The sequence below is a fragment of the Poecilia formosa genome, unplaced genomic scaffold (genome assembly GCF_000485575.1).
Source record: "Poecilia formosa unplaced genomic scaffold, Poecilia_formosa-5.1.2 Scaffold190, whole genome shotgun sequence".
In the NCBI taxonomy this organism is placed as follows: domain Eukaryota; kingdom Metazoa; phylum Chordata; class Actinopteri; order Cyprinodontiformes; family Poeciliidae; genus Poecilia; species Poecilia formosa.
The window spans coordinates 1002670-1013895 of NW_006800129.1; the positions used below are offsets into that span (position 1 = coordinate 1002670).

The 11226-nt window shown below is 36.6% G+C and overlaps 2 protein-coding genes across 10 annotated transcripts in view; both read right to left on the reverse strand.

The window, feature by feature from the left end:
• Positions 1 to 187: 187 nt before the first annotated feature.
• On the reverse strand, positions 188 to 5696 carry ptges3b (prostaglandin E synthase 3b (cytosolic)). 3 transcript variants are annotated; one of them, XM_007566328.2, is made up of 8 exons: positions 5455 to 5692; positions 3138 to 3251; positions 2976 to 3042; positions 2783 to 2881; positions 2407 to 2496; positions 1940 to 1993; positions 1252 to 1279; positions 188 to 1163 (listed from the first exon to the last, which is right to left on the reverse strand). In XM_007566328.2, coding segments are annotated over exons 1-8 (474 nt in total). In that variant the 5' UTR covers positions 5457 to 5692; the 3' UTR covers positions 188 to 1143. The 3 variants fall into 3 exon arrangements, with proteins under 3 accessions (XP_007566390.1, XP_016534286.1, XP_007566389.1); XM_016678800.1 differs by lacking the exon at positions 1940 to 1993 and having other exon boundaries at positions 5455 to 5694; XM_007566327.2 differs by lacking the exons at positions 188 to 1163; positions 1252 to 1279 and having other exon boundaries at positions 1823 to 1993; positions 5455 to 5696.
• Positions 5697 to 7589: 1893 nt separating this feature from the next.
• Positions 7590 to 11226, reverse strand: part of naca (nascent polypeptide associated complex subunit alpha) — a 9916-nt gene continuing 6279 nt past the window's right edge. For 2 of the 7 annotated variants that reach the window (XM_016678796.1, XM_016678795.1), the window contains exons 4-10: positions 10678 to 11203; positions 10157 to 10242; positions 9843 to 9920; positions 9607 to 9753; positions 8558 to 8686; positions 8337 to 8459; positions 7590 to 8133 (exon numbers count right to left, since the gene is read on the reverse strand). In XM_016678796.1, the coding sequence (XP_016534282.1) occupies positions 8119 to 8133; positions 8337 to 8459; positions 8558 to 8686; positions 9607 to 9753; positions 9843 to 9920; positions 10157 to 10242; positions 10678 to 11203 (1104 nt within the window). In that variant the 3' untranslated portion in view covers positions 7590 to 8118. Of the gene's footprint in view, positions 8134 to 8336; positions 8460 to 8557; positions 8687 to 9606; positions 9754 to 9842; positions 9921 to 10156; positions 10243 to 10677; positions 11225 to 11226 lie in introns of all 7 variants that reach the window. The other 5 variants (XM_016678792.1, XM_016678793.1, XM_007566330.2 and 2 more) reach the window with 3 other exon arrangements.

Genomic DNA, 11226 nt, shown 5'->3' on the forward strand with positions numbered 1-11226 from the left:
AATGCATCCGACTTACAGAGAAAAAGGGCTTTCGTTGACAACTTAAGTTTTTTAAATTAATTAAAAAAAGGTCCCAACATAATCTGAGATTTTATTTCATAGCTAGAAATTGGTTTTACATCAGGCAAAACTAATTAGATCAAATGTCTTGTGTAAAGTCAAAACCTAAAACTGAAAAAGAAAGACATCGATTCTTAAACTGTTTATTAGAAAGATGTAGACAGTAAAAAACAAAAACATTTTCACTGTAATTGAACAGTACTTGCTTCTCGTTACATTTTCAGCAGTGCAAATATGATTTGGTCATTACTTATTATAGTTCCAACAATGTCCAAAACCATGAGAGAGTACAGGTTAAAAAAAACTGTAGAAGAGCAACAAACCACAGAATTCTGAGGCTTAACTAATTTTAACAGCTGCAAAACACTTTAATTTGCCTCTTCTCAGATATATGTGAAAGCTAGATGACAGAGTAAGAGAGGAGCTTTAAACAAATCCATCCAATTAATGGAAACCAAGCTGTTGTTGCTTGGTTTCAATTGACAACTGGAGAAAAGCAAATCATCCTGCAATTGTTTCAGATTGATCCAGGTTTACAGACATTTAACAGGTGGAAGAGGGACATGTAAGCTGCAGATACAGGCTTCCTGGATAACTAAATTACAGCACATGGAAGTCTTTAGAGGACCCAATCAGTCAATGCATCTAATTCTTAAATCATGAGATACACTACACTGATTGACTACCTATAAAATCACAACATAGCCAACAGGGGGAGTCCAATCATTTTCAAGCAACTCATTTGAAAAACTGCAACTTTTAACATGTATTGCTCAGTTAGGTACAACTATGCAGTTTTTCCCCAACAAATAAAATGTGTGCTTAGTTGTAATATTTAACATTAAAACAAGGTACCCCAAAAAAGGTGCAGTGCAGCAAATGGACATGGAGATAGCTGCTCTGTACAATACCATGCAAATTAATCTCAGGTAGACTGTCTGGTCAAAGAGTTTGGAGCTGAGGCTATGGATTTAAATATGGCTACCGACTCATATGAACAGTTGTCACCGTCTTCAGTTTCAAGATTTACTTTTGTTAAGATTTCTCCCTCATCCTCCGTTCTTCCATCTTCTTTACAACGCTTTACTCCAAGTCCGGCATTTCTGAAAGTGAAAAATAGGTGTCGCTGAATCCATGCAAAGAAAATCACCGCTCTGGTTGCGCTCTGTAGAAGTACTCATTAATACTTACCATCGTCGTCGCTATCAAAAGTGTCCTCCTACAGTTTAAAGACAAACAAAAACGGAAAGATCAGGTTAAAGACATAAACTTGACTGTTAGCTTAAGCAAATGGCACAGTGGGAGGGGTTGCCATACAGTGTCAGATTTACTCAACACAAATGTCCATAACAGGAAAAATACTTCTAGATTTGTCACTAGTTGCTTTTTAGGAAAAAAGATGGTTAAATAATGCAGCTAAGTTGGTAAGTGTTGAAATGGAGCCATAAATTTATCTTCATTAATGGTAAAGCTCAGCATTTCTCTTCTTTATGCTTCCAGATGGCAGACTATGTCTTCAATCTTGCTACCACCCCCTTGAATAAGCATTTTTTAAATTCCAGTCATACAAAAATATTGGTTCAAATGTCATCTTTAGGATTGGTGCTTTGATAGGTATACGTAATCGGTACGATTATGAAAGGAAAATGTTTTCCGTAACTACTTTTTTTAGAAATCTAGATATTTTATTTGAAAATGAGAAAGAGGAAATAAAGTCTGAAAATCTTGCTGTTACTGGACCTGAAGAAATACAACAAAAATACTCAGATTGCACAGGTTTATTGAGTTTGAGTTTTGATAAGCAAGTTTATTTATGTACACCAAAGATTGAAAACCTAATAAAGCATAAAAAGTAAAATAAAAATTCATAAAGTCTTACATCATCTGTATAATCATCATTACCATCATCCTCTCTTTTCATGTTGTCCATCATCTGCAACAATAAAGTCAATATTACATTCATTTTTTAATTTTTGTTCAAACAAGCTAATGCTACCAACTTAAAAGCTAACTTAATACTGTCATAACACCAAGATCAGGATTTCTGGTACAATTGTTTGCAAGAAAAATATACCAAGTATATTTGTATATACCAAGTATAACCAAAAACGCAGCCATGCTGAAATGCATTTGTTTAATAACAGGTTTGTACTGTATGTCATCAAAATTGAAGGTCAACATTTGAGGTATTTAATATAAGACTGTGAAAGAGTTTTATTATTCAAACTGAATTGCTTAAAAAAAATCAACTTAATGGGACTAATTCATATGAAGGCACCCACAAGCCCAAATAGAGGAATTTTCTTTTATGTTCCAACTCAATAGCAGTAATCTCAAAGCGCTTACATTTGAGAGTTGATCAAAGTTGGTCAGCTCCTCATCCGAGTCATCATCCCAGTCCTTCCAGTTGTTGAAGTCGACACAGAGCCAACACAACTGTGAACAAATAAGACCAGGATTATTATCTTTGCCCTAAGCCTGTTTAAAAAGATGCATATAAATATATAAGTAATAAAATCGATGTTTCTTTTATTCAACATCTCAAACCAATCTTATCCTCAGACAGGAATTTTTTTTTATATAGTAACTGCTGTAATGGTATTATGAATTTCAGGTTGATAACTGTGCAGAAATTTCAGCAAGTTGAAAATCACCAGTGCTCAGGTTTTTCCGTAAGAATGAACCTGCTTTATTCTCAACGTTTCATGCACACTTGACTAACCTTAGTCTTCTCTTTTGTTAGTCTTGGCCACGTTATTCCCACTTCTGCTTTTCGTAGAAAGCACAAGACCGAACGATCTGTGCGTTTATGTTTGGAGTCCTGCATCAAGAGAATCGAAGAGAGAAAGGGAAAAAAAACTTTTCATGAAACTTTTCAGCGCTGTGTCTATTTATTGAATAAAGCTGTAACTTACATTTTCATCAATATTGAGATAAAGATCTATTTTGTTCTCGAATATATCATCATCAGGTCCAACACAGCTGTGGGAGAAATTTGCAAGGATAAAGTGTTAAATTTTAGCTTTGTGCATGAATTTAACAATAATATTGCTACACCCAACTATATGGTCACATACCTGAATCCGAGCTTTGTTTTATCAAAGTTAACTTTGACATCTTTGGTGTCGGCCACACAGAACTCTACACAAACAAAATCCCTCCTGTCGTACCACTTAGTAAGTGCTGGAAGCCTGAAAGAATAAGAATACACATACAGAAGGTTAAGACTTCTTATAACTATTCAATGAGAAGCAAGAGGCAAAGATGCACTAATCAGTTATCTGAATTGACTCGGACTGTTAAATAACCGGCTAAATACTAAAATAAAAACTGATTTGTAACAACTTCCACCATTTTCAATTAAAGCATCAAACGACATATGCTTTGTTACATCAACACAGATAGTGTTGCAATGCCTTAATTCTCTTTGATTTCAAAACCACAACTTCTACCAAAAGACCTGCAGAACATTTCTCTTGAGTGTTACAAACCTGGAAAAAAAAACCCTAAGAAAATTGGCAACCTGCAGGTCAAAAAATTAAATAAAACTGGAAATTGGCATCAGCCAGGAAAAGCCTACTCAAGGAATCTGCCATTTCAGATGAAACCAATCATGGTAAGTGCCATAAATCAAGTTTTGGTTAATTACGGTGCACAGATTTAATTACAACACCATATTTCACTCTATTGAAGGGCTGGCCATCGTTTATATTAGGACCAAATAGTCACATCAGTGGTTTTTCTCCATCTAAATCACATCTCTTACAAAAAAAAAATAAAATTTTTTACTGAGCTTCAGCTGGGAGAAAACCAAAATATGTGTTAATGTGCAGCTGTAATGACAAATACTCAATCGGGAAATGTTTAACAACACAGTTGTGGGAGTCTAATCTCATTAAACTTCTCATTTTTAAATCTAGAGCTTTTTAATCGCACAGCAGAGGTAACTACAAACTACCTGTGTCAACACACACCAAATGTTTTTGCTACCGATGTCTGCAAGAACAGATGGCCTTCAACAAGACCTTGTGTCAGGTTGCCACAGAGCCTCACGTTACACTCTTCACTGACAAAAGTAAAGCATTTGTTCATCCTCAAGCCTGATATGTTAGGCTTACTAAATTAATAATTCATTAAGTTACTGACTACTATGGAAAGACTGGTATTTCAACAAAAGGGAAACGTTTACTTAGGACAGCAGAATTGGCATTACTCCACTGACCCATCTGATCAGACTGATTTTATGTTTTTATCGTTCATGTTTCTGAATGGTCTGGTCCAGCCTCATTTACACATTCTATTAAATAATTAACCCATCTATGTTTTTTCTAAAAATGGTTATTAAAGACTGTGAATAGGTAATACATACTTGAAATGTCTGTATTACCTATTTTAGTAGGGTAGGCAGTCTTAACACCTTTTTAACCAACTACTCTGACTGGTGAATATTTTTTATTTATGTTTTGTTTATTTCGAGTTGACATTGGAATGATGTTGAAAGAATCACTCGGACATTGTCATGTAGTACAACTCTACTCAAAATCAGCTAAAGAATGATCTCAATCTCAAAGATATCAATCTTTCTGTACCAGTCCATCCTGTTGCTCGACAAACTGGTTCTGTGTGTTTTATCTGAAATCCGTGTGTTAATTCACATGGGAGTCCATCTGTTTTATTCTGAATACAAGTAAACGCATATTAACAAGGAATTGTTTTTAAAAACACAAGAAACACCAGAGCTGTTAGCTGCCTGTTGTGATGTCATCAGAAGCACGTGCACATGGGCCCTTCTTTTTAAGAGGGATAATTTTTCCTTTTTCCAATTAAAACTAAAAAGGAAAATTATACAATGAAAGGTAATTCGATAGGAGGCAAACCATTTCTAAATAGAGTTTGGTTAATTACTCAGCTAAGATTCGCTAGTAGCTTTAAGTTTCTGCGCATCTCTTAACTGCTCTCTCTTAAAAATAAAGTAGCAATTAAAGGCTTGGATTTGCTGTTAAAATCCATCAGGTTTTCTGTTCAGCTGTAACATCCTGACTACTTCCACAGCCCTGGTGCTAATCTCATGACTGAGCCTTCCAGAGGTCTCGATGAGCATATTCTAGCTATGCTGACAAGGCTACTGTCCTCACCTCACTGAAACCATGCGGTGCCCCCGCAGAGCCCGCAAAAAATAGCCAACTTCCCGGTATTCCTTCCTGGATATTATTGTAACCGGACACTGCTGTTTTTTTACGTCAGGTTAAAGTCAGGTTAACGTCAACAAGCTCTCAGTACATATAAGCAGGGCCAAACCTCCCGCCTTTGCAAAAGCATGTTATGAGGACAGCGACACCAAAGCCACCGCACTTTCCACACGCTGCCTCCTCCCGTTCATTCTCCACAACTTACATTTCTCGGCGTGAAGTGGGCTTCTTTCCAGAAGATAAACCAGTCTTAGAAGAAAAATGACAATGCTGTTTTTTTTTTTTGTTTTTTTTTTATAAGAAACCGTTGCTCACACACGACCCGGGCAAACGCCGCTAGCTTGTGGACTACACGTACACTGGAATGAGAATAGCAGATCTAACGCAGTCGGAAGCGAAGTAGATGTTTCTAGAGCTTTCAGCCACAGCCGCGAGTGATGTGAGAGGCGGGGATGTGAGATGCGGGGCGTGTCACTGTGCTTTCAGTGAAATACAGATTTACGGACAGGAAAAATAAATGCGTGCAAAATGAAGTAATACGATTTGAAACAACATTTAATTTCTATTTGGGATCAATAAGGTATTTGATTTTGAATGATCACTTCTATTAATTTAACGTGACTTTTATTTTTCGCACAACAAAACTATTTCACACATATAACGACGTGCACTGCAGAGAGAGAGAGAGAGAGAGAGAGAGAGAGAGAGAGAGAGAGAGAGAGAAAATCAGGGCACTGACGTTAATCCAAGAAATGTTTAAGAAAAAACGTATGAACTCCAAAGTTGAAACTTTGCGAGAAAAACCTAAGAAATTTTCTGGATTTTTTATTTTTATTTTTTATTATTTCTAAGCTCTAAAAGTCTAAATTTTGCAAAAACAAAAGGTTTGGGGGAAAAAGTTTAAGAAATTCTATAGAAAAAAACGTATGAAAAATTGTCCGAGTTTGTAAAGTCGAACATTTTCGACTTTTTAAATTAGATTGATCTCAAAACTTCTGAGTTTTTGCTTGCAAGTTTTCGACATTTTGAATATTTAGATTTTTGAAACTCAGAAATTTTACATTCTTTTTCTTTGGACATTTGGAGCTCATAAATTTCCAAGTTTTTTTTCTCGAAAATTTCAGAGATTATTCTTAAAATGCCTGAGTTTTGGCGGACATGTGCAAACTTTTTCTACCTACAATTGCCCTAATGTTACAAACACGTGGTCTAAAGATAAAGCGTAAAAATGTAAGAGTTGGTAAAAACATAAGCATTTTTCCCCTGGGGGGCTCCGTAAGATCAACACAAAGTAGAACATAATTGATAGGCCAGGTGTCGTTAGATCTTCCACAATGGCTCAATAACTTTGGCTGAAAATGATAATGTGGATTTAAAAACCAGAACGCAGAGTTTAGCTGTTTTTCTCATTGACTATATTTGCATTACGCTTCCACAAGAAAATGACAAAAAGTACCATTAATATTCTTCAGATCTATTTTTCCGTTGGAAATGGTAAATGTTTTTTACGTCACTTTCCACTATCGGCATCCCAAAAAAATTTATCCACCCACGTCGATAGTTTTATGTTTTTCTTTATTTTAAAGACTAAAAATAGAAATAAAGATGCTGGTTCTTTAAAATGACATTTCCTTTAATTATTAATGAAATTGTGTCTTAAAAAAAGTCATGCAACACTTGCAGCTTTAAATTAGTTTTATGACATGAAAGCTATTTGTATTAGATCATGTAAAAAAATACTATATATATATATATATATATATATAGGAATAGCAGTCAAACACATAAAAAAAAACTTAAAATCCAGTTCTCTAGAGTTTTAGTTATTCTTTTCTATCAAGTCATTAGCTGATAAACACTGATATTACTATGCTTAAAATTTACCAAACCAAGAGTGTTGTCATGGCTTTGTAAGCCTCTGATAGGTTAATAAAACTCCTGTGGATTATATAAAAATAAATAAAATAAGATATTGTGAAGAGAATTGTAGACCTCTTCATATCTGCCTCCTTCTTGGGTAAAACCTTGTTTTTAATATCTAATAGAGAAGTTGACATTTAATAGTTAAACCTGTTATGAATTAGAATATTCATCCAAAGTTCCCTTAGCAAATCTTGTTAAATTTTGTTTTGATTCCATTCTTAATTAATAGTGGTTGCTAATACATTAGTGAATATAATAAAGTTTTAACTGCAATGTCAGTGTCGCTGTGGTTACTTTGAGTTGAGGGGGGGCAGAGGAGACCATCAGCTTTAATTCCTCACTTTTGTGATCTTCATTTCTAAAAGCTGGTCTGGGTAAAGCACAGGCTGTCAGAAATAGCATTAAGTCATGTGATGGGAACTACACAATTCTGCCTTTATTATGTAATCTTAAATTATGCACGAGCGCAAATACAAGGTAAAAATGTGAGTACACCAAGTTTTAATTCTATTGTTTTACATATCAGGACATTAAAAACTCATTTAGTCTTTGAGGTGTAAATAAATAAGCCAAATACAGACAGAGGTGAATAAAACAGCAAAGGACACGATATTCTCCTCATCTGGAGGGTGGTGTAATGTTACAGCGGCAACTCTTCCTGCTCATCACTCTGAAAAATTTACTTTTAAAGCCTTTATTACAACTAATTTGGATTTCATCATTGTACAAGGACAAATACTTCACCAGTGGAAAAAACAAAAGTACTATAAGTCTTTATTTTAACACTGAATCAGGTGAAATTCCCCTCATTTCCCCAAGAGTCTCAATAAATGCCAGATTTTAATTTCATCAAGCCACAACTTTATTTCCATCTTGGTATAAATTGTATAAATGAGCTCAGATTTAATCAGCAACCTTTCGTCAACTCTTTGTTGACAGGATCCCGTTACATCGTCAACTCCTGCAAAGCAACAAAAAACAAAAGGTCAGTTCGAGCTCAAAACACTGTTAAACAGTGAGAAGAGAGAGCTTCTCTCTTCTCAGGACAGAAATGTTGGCTTCAGTAGAGTCAGAAGAACGAAAGTCACTGTGTTAAATCATCACTGAAGAGTCACATATTGCTGACTAAATCAATTTTCACCAATAAAAGTTTTGAATTCTCACCATAATAGCGTTGACAATGTCGTTGTTGTTGTTTTTCAGGGCGCGTACAGCCTTTGCCCGCGACACGTTGGCTTGTGACATGACGAGTTCGATGTCTTTCACCTCGACTCCGGTCTCATCAACCTACATATAAAATTGCAGTAATGTTATGTTTTTCCCTCCCGTATTTTCTTTACCGTAAAGCAGCATTAATTTACCACTAGAGAATAACGACATCTTACCTCTTCCTCTTCGCTTTCCTCCTGTACTGTGGGCGTCTGTGTGTTGTCCTGGATCTTTGCTGTAGCTTCTCCCTGTACCTTGAACTTTTCTGCTGCAGCCAGCTGGGCTTGCTGCGAAAGATCTTCAATCTGTGGCACAGATGAAATGAGAAAAAAAAAAAAAAGATTGTTACATGAGTAGGCTTCAATAGATTCACTATCAATATGACACCATTAGAGGCATTTATAAATAGCAGGGCTGCTGTCATTCGTCAACATAATCAATGATTTCTATGATGGAAGTGTCGGTACTGATATTTTTAGTCCATCTTTTTGAGAGCATCCTTATTTGCCCAATTTCTTATCTTCCGTGTTTGTTTTGTTCTCCTCCAAAACAAAAATGGCATATAAAGTGTCCAACTACCAAATGAGCAACGCTGTAATAGTCAGAAGTAAGCAGTGGCTGCTGTCAGGTTCTGTGAACTGCAGCAGCAGAAGCGCTAATGGAGTAGCTTCTAAAGAGATATGAAAAATTTTATTTACTTTTTATTTTATAGATGGAAAATGCATATAGTTGTTATACTATCACCTGAAAAAATGTTTATGGAAATGTTTACACATTTCTTCATATGTAGACTCTGACTAAATCAATTTTAATCAATGTCCAAATAAATAATTTGAACCCAATAAAAACTAAAAACTTATGTACAACAGTGAGTTTCAGCCTCCTTTAATACACATTAAGTTGATGCTTTGATACAAGCATATAAGTGAGGACTATTTTTGATTTGATGTTAAATACTTTGGCTTTTCTATTGGTAAATCATGAAGGTTTTCTTTTTACTATAGTTTTGTCATGCTAAATTGAGCACACAATTTATAAAATTCATACTTCAAGTGCAAATCTTTGCACATTATGTAGTGTATGCAATAAGACAAAAAAATCAGTTTTAAATAATTAGCTTCTTTGGATGATAAAACAAAATTGGTCTGTAGGTTAATAAAAAATAGTGATTATTATAAAGTGGTTTGGTTCATGTTGAGCACACTGATGCTGGCTGGCTGGTTACCTTAGCTTCACCGAAGACGATGTATGTATCTGACGCAGGGCTCTTGTAGACGTCTGGTTTGGTGATGACGAACAAGATGTTCTTTGATTTGCGAATGGTGACCCTGGTGACCCCTGTTACCTGCCTGAGTCCAAGCTTTGACATCGCCTGCAATCATGTGGAATAGTGTTGCAAATGTGGCGGAAATCCAGAAGAAGCCGCATGCATTTGTACAACAAGGAAGACGTGATCATTACCTTTCGTGCCTTCTTTTCACTGCGGCTCTGTTTGGCTTTGCTTACAGGCTCTTCGTCTATTTCAGCAGCTGCTGCAAGCTATAAGAAATAGAAATTTTATGGATTAGGATAGCATGGAAATTAAGAGGCGATTAATACATTTTTAGCATGAAAAACAAATCTTCTCAGAACATAGATGTGGCTTCAGTAAGCTCAGAAGAACGAAAGTCACTATGTTAATCATCATTGAAGAAGAGAAGTCAAGAGAAGTCATGCTTCATCAGGGCAGGATGTTGTTGACAAATAAATATGCTGGACTGAACTTTAATCATTACCTGAGCTTGTTGTGTCTGTGTCTGTGCAGAGTCCTGTTCTTCCAGCTCAGGAACTGAGTCATCACTGTCCGACTCTGTGCCAGATCCTACAGAAACCAAAGGTACATTTATTTATAGGGTACACCTTCAAACTGTTTTAGAAATAAGCTGTAAAACACACACACACAAAAGCAAACATTGTCAGTGGGTCTGAACTTTGCTACAAAAGAGCCACAGATAAATAGATTCTGCACCAAACAATCTGAACACTTTAGTTACAAGCCAAACCCATGTTTAATGCGCCAACAGGTAAACTCTGTACCCAATACAACACTAACAAAAAGCCAAAACAAACAATGAACACAATGATAAACTGCCAAAACTGCCAACAAAAAGAAAACTGCTGACACTGTCAACCCAAGTTAATGTAAACTTCCCACACTAGATATCTGTGAAGGTGAATGACCCTATCCAAAAATCTTAGAAGTTTCCAGAACATGGGGCTGGGAAACAGACAACAAAAAATGACAAAGAACAGATACCATCATTGTCGTCCTTGATCACAGATTCCATCTTGGCTGGGGTTTCGACAGGTTTAGATGATATGACATGATTAGAGGGAGCAGTGCTGATTTTATCAGCTTCAGGCTTGACAGGTGCAGGTTTTGCCACTGCTTCGGCAAAAGTAAGTTTACGTGTGGCAGGGGGCGGAACAATAGGCTCAACTGGAGCAGGTTTTGAGGGGACTTCAGTAGTTTGCTTGGCTTGTTTAGGTGACTCATCAGCCTTCGGTTTTGCTGTTTTAGGACTCTCAGGAGCTGGTTTAGGTGCTTCAGCAGCAGTTGGTTTGACTTGCTTGGTTTGGCCTGCACCGTCAGGGGCTGTTGCTTTGGCCAATGGACAAGCCTCAGCTGTTTTATAGGGGTCTGAAGCCAACTGCTTTGCCTGCTTGGCTGCCTCGGGGGACGCCTGCTTTGCCTGCTTGGCTGCCTCGGGGGACGCCTGCTTTGCCTGCTTGGCTGCCTCGGGGGACGCCTGCTTAGCCTGCTTGGCTGCCTCGGGGGACGCCTGTTTAGCCTGCTTGGCTGCCT

What these genes read in the sequence shown, in the direction of transcription:
- ptges3b (XM_007566327.2), bottom strand. An exon ending in TAACAAAAGAGAAGACTAAG is followed by an intron (nt 2,497 to 2,782) that starts GTTAGTCAAGTG and finishes ATTTGTTCACAG; the next exon opens with TTGTGTTGGCTCTGTGTCGA. An exon ending in ACTTTGATCAACTCTCAAAT is followed by an intron (nt 1,994 to 2,406) that starts GTAAGCGCTTTG and finishes TTATTGTTGCAG; the next exon opens with ATGATGGACAACATGAAAAG.